The sequence below is a fragment of the Leptopilina heterotoma genome, unplaced genomic scaffold, assembly GCF_015476425.1.
Source record: "Leptopilina heterotoma isolate Lh14 unplaced genomic scaffold, ASM1547642v1 Lhet_628, whole genome shotgun sequence".
Classification (NCBI taxonomy): domain Eukaryota; kingdom Metazoa; phylum Arthropoda; class Insecta; order Hymenoptera; family Figitidae; genus Leptopilina; species Leptopilina heterotoma.
The window spans coordinates 55,322-71,024 of NW_025111148.1; the positions used below are offsets into that span (position 1 = coordinate 55,322).

Genomic DNA, 15,703 nt, shown 5'->3' on the forward strand with positions numbered 1-15,703 from the left:
GAAATTACAACAAAAGTATCTGAAAGAGATGAAACCACAAAGAAACCGGACAACACGATTTTAAATTCGAGTCAACGCATAGACGTAATCATGCCTCATATAGATGACGAAGAAATTGTATTTGAAGCTGTTAAAAGAGAACAAGAACCGTTTCTAAAAAGAATAGATACGCTTACCTACGACAGAGAAGCCATCACTAGTATCAGAGACAACTATGTACATTTTATATCAAAAGATGCAGAACCTAGTTGTTCTATAACCAAGTTAATAGTAGCTATAGGAGGTTTAGATTTAATGGAGGTAAAAATTAGGAAACCTAGTGTAGGAAAAATTTTGATCACGCCTAGAGGTAAAAATAATGTATATACCGTAGTGTTAAAGAGGAAATACGATGATAAGCTAAATATAGAAGAATTTGAGGAAATTCTTTACAACCTTAGAGAAGTTCTAATAAAGGAAAATGTTAAACAATTTCGAATATCTAAATATGGAGATTTAACAGAATCCATGGGTAATATTTGGGTAGAAAAGTTGGTAAAAATTTTCTATGGAACCGGCATAAGAATAAAGTTGTGTTTTGGGAAAATATCAATTCCTGAGGAAAGCAGAAGACCAAAAATAATTGAGGAATATCATGACAGTTTGATAGCGGGGCATAAAGGGGTTAACAAGACCTATAGAAGAATTAGAGAAAAATACACTTGGCCCGGTTTACGACATGATATAATTGAGCATATAAGAAAATGTAGGAGTTGTGCCCAACGCAAAATAGTAAGAACAAAAAATAGAGAATCAATGATAATAACGGATACACCTTTAGATGTCTTTGACAAAGTATCTCTAGATACTGTAGGAAAACTACCTACAACGTCAAGCGGTAATTGCCATATACTAACTATGCAAGATCAACTGAGTAAATATTGTATATTTGTAGCTGTACCTGACATAAGTGCAGTTACAATCGCTCACGCAGTAGCCACCAACCTATTCTCAGTCTATGGAGCTCCAAAAACAATGTTAACAGATAGAGGGAGAATGTTTATTAGTAACCTATTTAGAAGATTAGCAAAAATATTCAAAGTAAATCAAGTAACAACTACAGCCTATAGACCACAAACAAACGGAGCCCTTGAAAGAAGTCACGCTGTTTTAACGGAATTCATACGGCATTATGCGCACTCTAGCGACGACTGGGATAGACTACTCCCATATGCAATGTTCGCGTATAATACCTCAGTACATGAGGCTACCAAATTCACACCATATGAATTAGTTTTCGGAAAACTAGCCAGGACTCCTACAGCTTTTCCAAGCGAAGAAAAACTAGAAACGTATGAATCATACATACAAGAATTAATAACACGGTTAATAGAAATCAGAGGAATTGCAGCAACAAATTTAACCAAAGCAAAAGAAACCTCTAAGGAAATATACGATAATAAATCCAGACCACTAGATGTAAATGTAGGTGATGTAGTGGACGTTCGTGAAGAAGTTAGAACAGGAAAATTCGAACCTTATTATCATGGGCCATACGAAGTAGTTTCTATCACGGAAAACAATAATCTAGTACTCTGTGATGCAGAAGGAAAAAGATTTAGAAAACACAAAGATCAAGTCAAAAAAGCCTATTTATGACTAGAAGATCAAGCAGGGTTTAGGAAGGACGAAGAAGGATATGTACACGTTTATACTGATGGAGCATGTAAGGCCAATGGAAAAGACAAGGCCAAAGCAGGAATAGGAGTATGGTTCAATTTCAACCATCCTAAAAACGTTAGTGAAAGGGCTCAATTAAAGCAAACTAATAACGGGGCAGAAATAGAAGCTATATTAAAAACTTTAGATATAATAAAATCATTAGGTTATAAGAAAGTCAGAATACACACTGATTCTAGATTTACGATAGATGGTTATCATCATTGGTTACCAGTATGGGAGAAGAACGGTTGGAAAACCAATAGAAAACGTTTAGTAGTAAATAAGGAAATTTTTGAAAGGTTAAAAAATAAAACGTTAGGTTTAAAAGTAGAATTACTTTTTGAACCAGGTCATAGTGGGATAATAGGTAATGAAGAAGCCGATAAATTAGCTAAACAAGCTATAGAATTTTAGAAAAGTAAAAAAAATCCCTTTTCTATTTTGGGTTACAGGATAATAAAGGAAGGAAGATGAAAATCATGGAGTTTTTCCTGACAATATTATGCTTATTAAAAACGATCAATGGAATAGAGGACAGCCCTTATATAAGAATCACACCTTTTCAAAAAAGCACTGGTATATTTTTTGAACTAATGCCCAACATACAAAGAATAACAGGAACTTGGCGAACAGTAGTGATTTTAGACACGGAAAATTTCAACAGTCATCTACCTGAACTAGAAGAAAAATTTAAAAGTTTAGAAATACCTTGTAGAAAAATATTGGCGAACAACTGCGAAGAAATTTTAAATTTTCACGGAATAAATAGAAGAATATCGGTCATAAAAATGCAATGGGAACAATTACAAGAAACTACGCAAGAATTAAGGAATCAAAATGATTATCTAATACAAATGCCATTATCTAAATCGATAAAAAAAAGAAGTACACCATGGTTCGGAGTAATAGGAAAAATAGCAGGCACTGCAATAGGAGTATTAACGTATGAAGATGGAGAAAAATACGAAAATTCATTACTAGAATTAGATGAAGCTCAACGAAATATTTCCAAACTAGTAGGGGAACAAACACATTTAGTTAGAGCAGAATTACATAATCTATATAAAACAGCCGAACAACAACAAAAATTAGCAAATAATTGGCAAGAAAAATTGTATAAATTACAAACGCACATTCAAAACTTCGATGACAAATTAGACAACATAAATTACACGGTTTGGATACAAGCTACCATACGTAATTGGGAAGAACAATTAGACATTTACGAACATGCCTTAGAACAAACTCTTCAAGTAATGTATAGCGCTAAAGAAGGAAAATTACACCCAAGAATGTTAACAAACAATCAACTGTTGAAAATAGCAAAAGAAGCCCAAGAACAACTAGGAGAACTCGTATTCCCAGTAAATTTAAACAAAGTAAATGTAGCAACACTAGGAAAAATATCAATTGTTAATTCCCGGATGAATAATGAGAAATTAATAATGACACTAGACATACCATTGTTAGAAAGGGAGAAATTTCTGCTCTACAAAATGCATGAAGTACCAATATCACAAAAACCAACAATCCACGGAAATAGGGCATATATATCACCCCATGCAAAATATATCGCTACTAGCGCAGCCATTAGAAAATATTTTTACTTAGAAAAAGAAGACCTAAGTACCTGTCATTACATTGAAAATAAATACATATGTCACCCTAACCAAGTGATATACGATTCAGTTTTAGTGCCCAGTTGCGAATCTGAATTGTTAAGAGAAGCAAACAATGAAACATTAAAAAGCTGTGATATTAGAATCACAGAAAATCAACAACCACATTGGAGCCCTATAACCACAACAGGAAGTTGGATATATTCTTTAACAATCGAAGAAACAGCTTATTTATCCTGCTACAACATACCAACTAAACCTTTAAAATTAACAGGGGTAGGACTATTACAAATTGCATCGGGATGTAAACTAACTACAGATACAATAGAATTGCCAGCGTTACAAATCAAAGAAAATAAACAGGAATATCTTTACGAACCAAAATTAGAACTTTGTTTGGAAAAATTAGCACCTATACTACAGGAAAACAGAAGAGAACAAACATGGATAAAACCGGAAAAAATTAGACCACCATGGAAAAGAATGGAGGGAGACATTAAATTAGAAAATTTAGAAAACGAATTAAAGCAGCAAAGTGAGCATCAACTAGGGCAAAGAAAACAAAATTATTATACACATTCGGTATTAGGAACCACTAGTATAGTAGTATTGATAACCTTAGGATATATAATATATCAATGCACAATAAAAAACAGAAACTCAAAAAATTCATTAACTCCTAGTATTTTACAATTTCGAAAGGATGATGATTCAACAATATACGCAATCCCAAACAAACAAAAAAAAAACGAAGACCGAAAAGAAAAAGACGAAACCCAACAAGAAAAATTACCCCAAACAACAGTACAGATAGAACAAATACCCAAACCTAAAAAACGAGACTGCATACAAATACCACCTAACAGTATAGAAATTAACTAAATTAAAAAAAAAAAATTAAAAAAAACAAACAAAACTACGCGCCAAATAACAAAAAAAAAAAAAAACCCCCCTTTTAAATTAAAAAAAAAGCAAGCCAGGTCAACAGTTCGACCATCGTTGCAGTTGATGAGGTGGCCGTACGGCAACCCCTATTTTTTTGATATCCAAACCATCCTCAAGAATCAAATTCCAGGCCTTCGACCAAAAGGCAAGACGAAAGAGTAGGCAAGGCTTGAAGGACAGTAGATAAGCCTCATTTATCTTGAGAGATCCCCCTTAAGAGAGAAAACGTCCAAACTCCAACAAATAGAATTCCCAAAACGTTCCTTCTGGGTAGTTTCGAACTGAAATATATTGATAATAATAAGTAAAAAAAGGAAAAAAGGAAGATAATCAATCCAAAAAAAAAAAAACTTTTATATATATATATAAATCTATATATAAATACATACAGAAACTTACCGAAACAAAATTCTTCATAGGTGAACGTTGTTCCGCTTTCCAAATAAATAAATTAAACAAAAAAAAAAAACGTTTAAAAAAAAAATTGACTATATATAGTTTCGTTTTTTTTGTTTCTTTTATAAATCAAACAAGTAATTAAATTTTTTTTAAAGTATTTTTTTATTTAAAATATCTAAAAATTAACTTATTTTATTAATGCCATATTTTTACTAAATCTAAACTTACTAATTGAAAAATCAAAATAGGACTAGTTAAAAAAAAAATTTATTACATATAAAAACAAAAGTTATTAAACAATTATATAAAAAACTTATAATAGATATCAAAAATAATAATGTACAATAAACATAAATTTATGAAATACGGTGCCAGTTGTCAATAGCCTAAAAAAGAAGAAAAACAAAGAGAAAATTAAAAAAACAAATAATATAACTCAATCGGACTGAAACAAAACAAATAATAGGCAAAACAAACTAACCGTCGGCAAGTTGTCACGCCCCAGCCAATAATACACGAAGCTCTCCTCTCCAGTGGCTGACACCACCTTCCGCCTATAGAGCCCCATAATCAGCTCATCATCAGAACTTTCGGAAGCTATATTGTTTTTAAAAAAAAAAAAAAGAAATATTTATATAAAAACCAAATAAATTAACAAATTTTAAAAAAAAACAAATAAACAAAAGAACAAACAAAAATTATCAAAACTCACCTGTACCAAACACGGTAGGTAGGCCCAAAGGGGGAGTGGCCAGTAAACTAACGGCCACAGAGTGTGCTCTACTTGTAGATACTAAATTATAAAAAAAAAAAAGATTAATTATTGCTACCTCAAACACATTTTTCTAGTAATCATTTTTTTTACCAGGTAATAAAGTATTCCCTCCCGTATCACTAGTGGTGCTCGTGGCCTCGGCTTTCGTAACAGCTCCCGGATTAATTGAAACACACATCTATTAAAAATTAAAAAAAAAAAAACATATTAACAACGCAAAATTTATTTAAAATACATATAATTATCAAAAGGAAATTATTGAACTATTACAAAAATTTAGAAAAGAGACAAAATAAACAAAATTGTAGGTAGTCCGATTTCAAAAGTAGATAAATATATATGTATGCAGGTATGTTCGTGTGCGAACCACTCGAAAGACATTTTTTTGCTTAAAAAAAAAAAAAATAAGATAACCAACCGATTCAAACAAATTAATTTTCCAAATAAGTCTTCTAGAAATATTTCAAAATTTCGATTTTTTTTTATAAATCAATTCCTTTAAATTTAATTTCTCTAATGTATAAAACTTTCATCATCAAACATCAATAATTCAAAAAAACCAAGAATTAAACAATTTAAATAATAATAGAAATAATAACAATCAAAATTATAATATATATTAACACATAAAAAACAATAAATAATAAAATATCAAAAACAATTTAAAATAATAATAAAACAAATAGAAAACCAAGAAATAATAAAGAATTATAAAAAAAAAATAAACTAACAAATCCTTTTTATATAAAAACAAATACCAAAAAAAAAAAGCTAAAAATTCAACAGAATATAGGCAAAAATATGCATAAAAAAAAAGAAAGGGAAACCATGATAAATGTTTAAGTATCATACGTAAAATGCGTAAAAAAACTCTAAGTAATTTACGCGACGTATATTACGCACGCAACTCCGCGCACGGAACAGGCATACCCTCGACCCTAGAAATTTTACAATTTTAGACAAACTGGGATCGCGCCAGAGAAGATAGTTTGTAGGAGCTCAGAGGAAGTGGAGAAACGCCGGGGAGCGGAAAAAAGCGTAGGAATAGAAGACTAATGCATGGAGCCATACATTGCTTCGTGATAGTCGCGGTACATGAGGGGCGCCTACGAAGGTGTGGAAGCGGAGAGAAACGGAGGAGAGCCATGCGTTGAGCACAATCATACATACAAAAATAACAATATCTTACTCCAGAAATCGAACCTGTATAAATTTTCTTTTTGAAAAAATTTTTTTTTACAAATTATCAAAAAATTTAGTATCTAATTTAAAATATTTTTAAATTCAATATTTTTGGTATTTTTAAATACACATTCCAAAAATTCAAATACATACAAAAATAATAATTTTTTTAAATACTTTTAACATACAAAAAATATATGTCCAAAATTTTTAATTAAAATTCATAAAAAAAAATAAACTAGTTTTCTTTAAATTAAACAAAAATTCGTTTAAGAAATGTAAATATCTTTCAAAAGATTTTACCAAATTTCAATTGTTTGAAAATTTTTCAATTGCATATAAATAAAAAACTATTCTTTCTCAGAAAATATTTTAAAATATAAAAAAAAATAATCACTACATATTTTATAACAAAATACCTTTATAAGTTATTTAATTTCAAAAGATTTTATAAAATTTTTAATTTTACAAATTGAAAAGAAATTAAAATTTTCAAAGAATATTCAAAAATATATTGAAAAGAATTTTACTTTTTTATATATAAAAAAAAAATGGTAAAAAAAAATTTTAACGAACAATTTTTCTAAAGAAAAAATCGATTCTTATTAAAAAAAAAAAAGGTTTGGTAAAAAAATTTTAAATTAATTTTAAAAAAAAAAGGTTTGAAATTTGAATTTCTGAATATTTTAATTTCTGTGTAAAGATATTGATAATCAAATATTTATTTAAAAACAAATTATTGAATGTATTTGAATAATTTTACTAATTAATAAAATTCGTAAAAATGTAACGAAACACTTTTTAGTAAATTTTTATTAAAAAAAAAATTTTTGTAATTAACCAATAGAATTTATAAACATTGATTATGCTTATTTTTAAAAAAAAAAAATAATAAATTTTAATTTTATTAAAACATTAAAAACTTATAAAAATATTATTTTAAATATGAAGAAGTCTTTAACTCAGAATAATCAATTTATCATTTTTTAAAGAATTAAAGTTAAACTAGTAAAAAAATTATTCGTTTCATATAAGAATATTAAAAAAAATATATTTCTAAATTATTTTTATCATTTAAAATCCATTATTATTTTCTAGAATTATTTTCAAGAATATTTAACTAAAGTTTTTCTTAAAATTAATTATTAATTAAAAACACGAAAAATTTCAGACTACAAAGATGTTACATTTTTCAAAATTCATTTATTTCTATAAATTTACGCTAGAATATTTTTATATAAAAAAAAAATTAAATTATTATTATTATTTTCTAAAAAAATTTTTTTTAAAAAAACGAAAGTTATAATTTTTTAATAGAAAATTTTACGAGAATTCAATTATTTAAGTACAGACATGAACAAATCTTTTAATAGTTTTAAAAAAAAAAAATTTTTTTTTTAAAGTTTTTGAAAATATTGCAAAAATTCAATTTAATTAAATTTCTTACTCACCGTTGCAGAAAAATCACCTACGAGATAATCCAAAATCACAAAAACACAGTCTTTTAACAAAATATGTAGCAACAGTTTCTTTTAATTATATAAAAATATTTTTTAACACAAACAATACACAGTAAATAGAAAAAGAACAAAATAAACACCAAACAAAACACTATAACCGAATATATAAAAGAAACTATACTGACGCATACAAGCTAAAGAAAAAGATAGGAAATGAGATTTGAAAATGCAACTAAAGCACAATGCACATTACACCCGATAAACTACCTCACCGAGAGATGCTGTCATCAGGCGGCAACTAATTCAACCCGCACAAACCAATAAAACTAAACACACAATTTTAACTACAATTATAAAAAAAAAATATAAATAAATAAATAAAACAAAAGAATAAAATTTTACAACCAGAATTTATTTTTTTATAACTCTCACATATTAACTTGAAATTAAAAAATATATAAAAAGTAAAAAAAAAAATAAGAAAATACATTAAAAAAAAAACGAGACAAAAATGGCAAAAACAAAATAACACTACATAAAAAAAAAAAAGAGCATTTTATGCAGGAATCCACGCAGACTCTAAACCGAAGCCCCAACGCTGAAACAAAAAAACACATTCTCTACATATCAACACATAGAACCTAAAAAAAAAACAACACACAAAACTATTGCTATTACAAAAATTAAAGAAACAATACTCTAAAAATAATTAAAAAAAAAAGAAATAGCCATAAAAATTTTTTTTTTAAACCCCTAACAAAAATAACATTATTACAAAAAAAATATATCTAAAGATAGAAAGACAAAAAACTTACCACTTCCCAACCAAAAAAACCGAGAACAAGATCATCCCAATCTTGATGATATCTCTGGACAAACACCAGCTCCAACAATTCACTACGTGGACGAAAACCACGAGAAAGAGGGTAAACGGGCAAATTCGAAAATGGACTAAAAAAAAAAAAAGAGAAAATATTACACAAATAATATAGATATTTTTTTTAAAAAAAGAAAAAATTGAATTTCTACAAATTTTACAAAGAAATTCTCAATTTGTAATAAAAACAACCAACAAAACACAACATTAATACAATCAAAATATAACACTCACCGAGAAACAATATTAACACCCAAACAACCCACAATCTCCTCCATAGGTTCCTCCTCCGACACGACACAAATATTGGGACTTTCAAAATCTGCAGGAACCCAAAAGCACCGGCTCTCATATTTTTTCTCCACCCAATTCCAGCGGTATTCTTGAACCCAATGTGGGTCATTAAAAACAATATTACTGTTTTCCAAAGAACCATTTAAGGGCCATAAACCAACCCCAGTAAGACGCAAGGGAGCATCCTCCCACGACGAAAATATAATTTTTCTCCTAAAAAAATCATACCAATATTCCCATGACCATTTCTATCATTTTTTTATTTAAATACAAAAAGTAAAATCTACATAAACTTACCCCAAAAGACCACTATCAATTTTAACTTGTTGATCCATAAGATACTAACCCAACAAATAGTTTAAACATGACGAAGGATTACACACATCCCTCTCCACCAATTCCAAAGCACTTTTAAACAAGGTAAAATCAAAACTCATTTTTTTAAAAAAAAAATTTTGTCACAAAATTAAAACGAACACAAACAGAAGAAATAATACTTGAACAAACGACAAACGAACAGAAACTGACAACACACGAAAAATAAATCTTCTTGATAGACTATTTTGCAAACTTGCAAATAAAACCGTGAGAACGAAGATCCAACCGGACGAAGACGATTACATAACAAAAAATAATCTTCATTTTATTTTCAGATAAAAATTATGAAAATTTTTCGAAAATATTTTTTTCATATATTTTCTTTTTCTCTTTTACATGTAAAAAAAAAAACACTGTCAAGGGACGACAGCACATAAAAAAGGGGGGTATGAGGAAGAAAATCAGAAATTTTCAATTTTTTCATATATTTTTTTTCTGGGCTATCTTTTTCCTCTCACAACATTTTTTCTAATGATTATGTGCAGACTTTATATTAAAGAAACAATGTCAGCCAACAAACAAAATCAAATAAACATTATTTCTTTAAAAATTCTGCACATTTATTATTATATCTCTTATAACATTAGTTTGTAAAAAAAAAAAAAATATTTTAAAAATTTATCATAATTATGGTAAAAAAAAAAATCAAGCTAATTATTATAACAGATCTGTTAAAACTGTTTCATTTTAGAAATATCAAATTCTAAATTATTTCAATATAAAAAAAAGTAATTCTCCAAAACAACAAATAGGAAACAGTTTGAAAAAAAAAAATATATAAAAATTTTTTAAATTTAAATAATAAATCAAAATCGGTTAATCGACGCAACACTTTATTGTAAAGCATAACATTTTAGATTTTTTTATAATAAAAAAAAAAAGGTTAAAGAATTTATAAAAATTGTAACATTTCAAACAAAATGTATGTGAAATAATTTCAAATTTCAATTTAAATATCAAATTTTACATCAATGTTTTAGTAAAAAAATTTTTTTTCTGCATTTTTCAACTACAACTAAAGTATAGGCATCTACATAGAAAATATATATAAATGATTTTTTTTTTAAAAAAAAAAAACAATGTAATCTACAAATCTAAGATAATGGTTAAAATCAAACACTGAAAATCATAAAAAAAAAGAAACTATAAAAATCACGAATGTTAAATTAAAAAAAAAAATCTCCAGCTTGCTAAAATCAAATAAATGTTTATAAATGACCAAAGTGACATGAATTTTTCAATTAATCAATTAAAGAATTTTCTTAAAGGAAACATATTCATTTTGCCAAGCTGAAATTTTAGTTTTAAAATTTAAAAGATTAACCTGTCAGATTGAATAACCAATGTATTAACCGTAAAAGAAAAAAAATTGTTATTAGTCTTCATTCTAATTAAACAAAAGCAAACCATATTTAGTTAAAAAATCTTCCAAAAAAAAAAAAAAAAAGGAAACGAATTTTTTAAAAAAAAAAGGTATATACAACCAAAAGTTCGCTTCTGTTTAAATAGTACTTATTTTCAACAATACCAGCATTTCATTTTTTTTTTAAATAATTGAAAGAAAGGCTTATATGTAAAACCTTATAAAAAATATATGTTTAACATGAAGCTGTCAAGGGACGCCAGCATAAAAAAGGGGGGTATTTGTTACGTTCGAATTCGTAACTATTTTTAATTTTTTGTAATCACTATTTAAGTATTTTAAGAATAAGACACCTTTTATATTATTCAAATTCAAAGGAAATTCCAGGAAATATTGTCTTAGAATTAAGTTTTTCTTAATTACACAATTAGTAGAAGAGATGTAATTCATCACTATTAATCTGCTCACCATTTTACCTTTTACAAATTTATCTAAAATTATTCAATCTATATTAAAAAATAACTAAAAACTGCAATTTTTTATTTTTCTTTGGGTGTTATCAGAGTAATATTTTAAAAAAATATAAAATATTATAATTTTAAAAAATACGAAAATCAAAAAAACACATCTATAAGAAATTGTCAGAATCATCAAAAAACAACTTCACAGGAAGGACTTTTAAATGTATTGGTAAAATACCAAGGAAAAGAAAATACCCACACATTGGCAATATAGAATAGAGAACATCGAACTCTATCACGCCACTTTTAAAGAATTTGCAAGCTTGCAAAAAGCTTGCCTAGCAACAATGAAGTTCGAGGGGCCGTGTGCAACGGCATCCCCCACTTTACTGATTCTGAACCGATTTCCAGGGTGTGACCGATTATTCACATTGAACAATCGAGGAGTTTTAATTAGTATTTCCCGCAGAGCGGACGTTACCATTTTTTTTATATATTTTGTGATTTAATTCCCGCAAAGGGCGGAGGTTTATATTTTTTTGTCCCCAGAATTAAGGGTTGATTTTGAATTGCTATTGATTAATTGATTAAAGTGAATTGAATTGAAATTTTTAATAATCTTTTACGCGAATTGAAAGTAATTAATAAAAAGAATACTAAGTGAAATATTATGATTAAAAGAATAATCACATAAAATACAAAATAAGTAAACTAAATAAAAAGAATATCTCTCAAGAAAAGATTGTGTTAAATAAAGTGAATTAAAGAAAAGTTTGAAGTGGAACAAGTAAAATAAGATAGGGAGTGTTAAATATTAAACCTCTGTCTAGTGGTTTGAAAGTATTTTTGTCATAAATATTGTTGCCAAATAGTATCAGATTTGATTACAAATTTAAATTCGGTGACCCCGAAATTTAAATATTAAAATCAATTTTGATATTCTTCTTTGATCAAGCCATTTAAAATATTATGCTGATAACAATTAAAGAATAATTTCAAAAGAGATAGTTGAAGAAGTACACAAAGAAAATAACTAAAGTAAGAAAAAATTATTAAGTATAAAAGATTCTATCACAGGTGTCAATCTGAGTAGTCCACCTGAGAAAAGTAATAGGATACTTTTCTGTTCTGGATAAAATTAATAAAATTGTAAGTTGGTGAGTCAATTATTAGTTATCATACTGTTTTACACATGATTACATTTACACATTGATATATTCTATAAAAAAAAAAATAATTAAAAACAAATATTATTTCTTATTGTAACTAATAATATTCAATTACTACACAAGTTATATTGTTATACACGAATTAAGAATTTACAAGGGTATGTTTTATTAAAAGGGATATTTTGTCATAATAATTATTGTTTATTATTAAAAATAATCTTTAAAGGAATTAAAGATTTTGGTCACTTTGTACGACTTTTATGCTAATTTAAATTACACATAAAAGAAATAAATTAAGATATATCATGTATTACTCATATTACTCAGCGTTTCATTGAAATTCTACCTTACTATTGCCACCTTTTCCTTTTGTCTTATTTCAATCAAAATACCGTCTAACCGGAGACGTTGAATTAATAACATACTTAAAGAAGGGATCCTAATTTTTAAATAACAATCTTTATTATAAATAAACTTAATATTCATTTCATACTATATGAAATTGAGTTTTGTCTTGATTCTAAGACTATTAAAAAAATTCTTTTTTTAATACAGTTAAGTTCGAATTCGATCAAAATATAAAAAACCTTTTAATTAATTATATCTAAATTATAAACAATCGAATTCAAACATAACAAACGAAAAGCATATTTTTAAACTAAAACTATCAGGAACACGTTTTTTAAATTTTAGATTACTTGAAACAATCGATATCACAACTAAAATTGTATTTGAAAAAAATTACTTCCTAAAATTTTGTATTTTTTTAGTATTTTTTAAAAAAATAAGGGTTAAACGTCCATTTTTGGAACTGTTGACCATGCTATTCGAAAGAGCGACCTCAAAAACTTTAAGGATATGTCCTTGTAGAATTTTAAATATTTTTTTTATTTCAATAATATTAGCTTGAATCTGAAGTTAAAAATCAGCACATTTGGAAGTTAAAGGGTTAATGAAATCAGTTATACATATACGTATATGATTCGTATTGCATTCATACTATTCCAGTTTCGAGAATATTGTTAGAAATACTTTGTGTGAAGGATTATATATAGGAACATTTGCAAATGACGTTGAAAAGAAATAAGATCTTTCATTATGTCTTCTTTTAAGCATGTATGAATTATATCTGTTGATGAATTTTGATGATCCATATAATTTGTACGTTCCAATAAACGAAATATTTTTTCATCACACATGCACAATTTACAATTTCATAACACACCATGAAAGCGTTAATTCCGCATCTTTTCGGTCAACGTGCGCAAGTGCATTTAAATTTACAAATTACTCTTTGGCGAGTAAAAATGTAACGTTACTTACGTGAAACTAACCATTTGCATATACCTTGTGATCAGGCGATTGATTTTAATCGTATAAAAAATATCTTTTTGAACATGGGAAAAAATGGTTAACGGTAAGGCGAATAGATACTTTTATCACGATTTAAACACTCTCAGATAGCACGTAACCTTGGATCAAAAATGCGACAATGTGGCTGCAAGGTTCCGTGCTATCTGTTCTGAGACGAGCAAAGCATTTACCTTAAGGGCGAAGGCGAAAGAAGCTAAAATTTTTAATTTAGAAACAAAATAATAAATTTAATATTCAGTGACGTAAAATTATAATAAAAAAATTTAATTTGAAAAAGAAATAAATGACTTATGCTTATTTGATCGATAAATTATAATATTACGACAATAAATTTATTTTTGTGTTCGTATAATTTATATATAGTATTAAAAATACTGTACTTAATTATTCGCATTTTTAATATTTTTCTAATTTTAAATAAAGGTTTTGTCATTTTTCTGTGTTACATCTTATTTTAAAATATCAAAAATACTTTGATTAATATTGTTTTTAAGGTCTAAGTCGCGCCGCTGGCTCTGGCCAAAAGGTTACCTGGCCGCTTACTAGTGTGGGGCAGTGAGAGTGAGAGAGACAGTTTAACTTCCCACTCTATTCGTTCGTATGAAAGTTCTTATAATTGAGGTTACGGATCTTAAAAGGGCACTTTCAGCATTGATTTTAAATGGTCAAAGTGCCCTTTTAAGATCCGGAGCCTCAATTTAATTCTTTTTAACTTTCTGTCAATATATTTATAGTTTGGTGCGGTCACAAAATGTAATGTTTCTTTTATAAATTTGTTTCATCTAATTGAATACTTTAGTAGTTTTATTTAAAAATCTGACGATTAGTTATCATATAAATAATTATTAAACAAATTCAATACATGCATTGTATGCTCCCTCCAAGCAAAACGTATGAACTTTAAATTTATTTTTTAAAGCTTTAAAACGGTCAAAAATAATGAAATTGGTTTTATTCTGTTGATAAATACTTCATGAATAAGTATGCAAAATTAATAATTATTATTAATTATTTATTTTTAATATTATTAATTAATATGTTTGTATTTGGCCTTTTTTCATGTATTGCCATAAGGTCGCTTTTCTCAGATGGGGTCACATATACTTTCTAAAGGAAATGCAATTCAATGATGTTGTAAAACAACTGATTGCAAAGACTAACTAATAGACAATTCATTTAGCTAAATGAATGAAGTAAGAAATTATCCGTCAATTTGAATTGTTAAAATCTGACTTAAGATTCGGTATCAGCGACCCCAAAAACCCCCGAGTAACAAGTTTCAAGTGAATCTGATGATTTTTTAGAAATTCGTCCGCCATATTGGATCCGTCATTTTGAATTTTTGAAAACTGACTTTATATTCGTTTTCAGCGACCCCAAAAACCCCCGAGTAACAAGTTTCAAGTGAATCTGATGATTTTTTAGAAATTCGTCCGCCATATTGGATCCGCCATTTTGAATTTTTAAAAACTGACATCATATTCGTAATCAGCGACCCCAAAAACCCCCGAGTAACAAGTTTCAAGTGAATTTGATAATTTTTTAGAAATTCATCCGCCATATTGGATCCGCCATTTTGAATTTTTAAAAACTGACTTCATATTCGTTTTCAGCGACCCCAAAAACCCCCGAATAACAAGTTTCAAGTGAATCTGATGATTTTTCAGAAATTCTTCTGCCATATTGGATCCGCCATTTTGAATTTT

General features: G+C 27.5%; 1 protein-coding gene across 1 annotated transcript; it reads right to left on the minus strand.

The window, feature by feature from the left end:
- Positions 1-4,912: 4,912 nt before the first annotated feature.
- On the minus strand, positions 4,913-8,121 carry LOC122509776. The gene is made up of 5 exons (XM_043624016.1): positions 8,073-8,121; positions 5,530-5,617; positions 5,377-5,457; positions 5,146-5,261; positions 4,913-5,050 (listed from the first exon to the last, which is right to left on the minus strand). The coding sequence occupies exons 2-5, from the start codon at positions 5,615-5,617 to the stop codon at positions 5,021-5,023; spliced, it is 315 nt and encodes a 104-aa protein (XP_043479951.1). The 5' UTR covers positions 8,073-8,121; the 3' UTR covers positions 4,913-5,020.
- Positions 8,122-15,703: the final 7,582 nt, after the last annotated feature.

Bases quoted from the DNA above. Each gene is read 5' to 3' on its own strand.
- LOC122509776 (XM_043624016.1), bottom strand. From the start codon at position 5,617: ATGTGTGTTTCAATTAATCCGGGAGCTGTTACGAAAGCCGAGGCCACG. The intron at 5,262-5,376 runs GTGAGTTTTGAT...AAAACAATATAG, and splicing joins ACCTACCGTGTTTGGTACAG to CTTCCGAAAGTTCTGATGAT. The intron at 5,051-5,145 runs GTTAGTTTGTTT...CTTCTTTTTTAG, and splicing joins GGCGTGACAACTTGCCGACG to GCTATTGACAACTGGCACCG.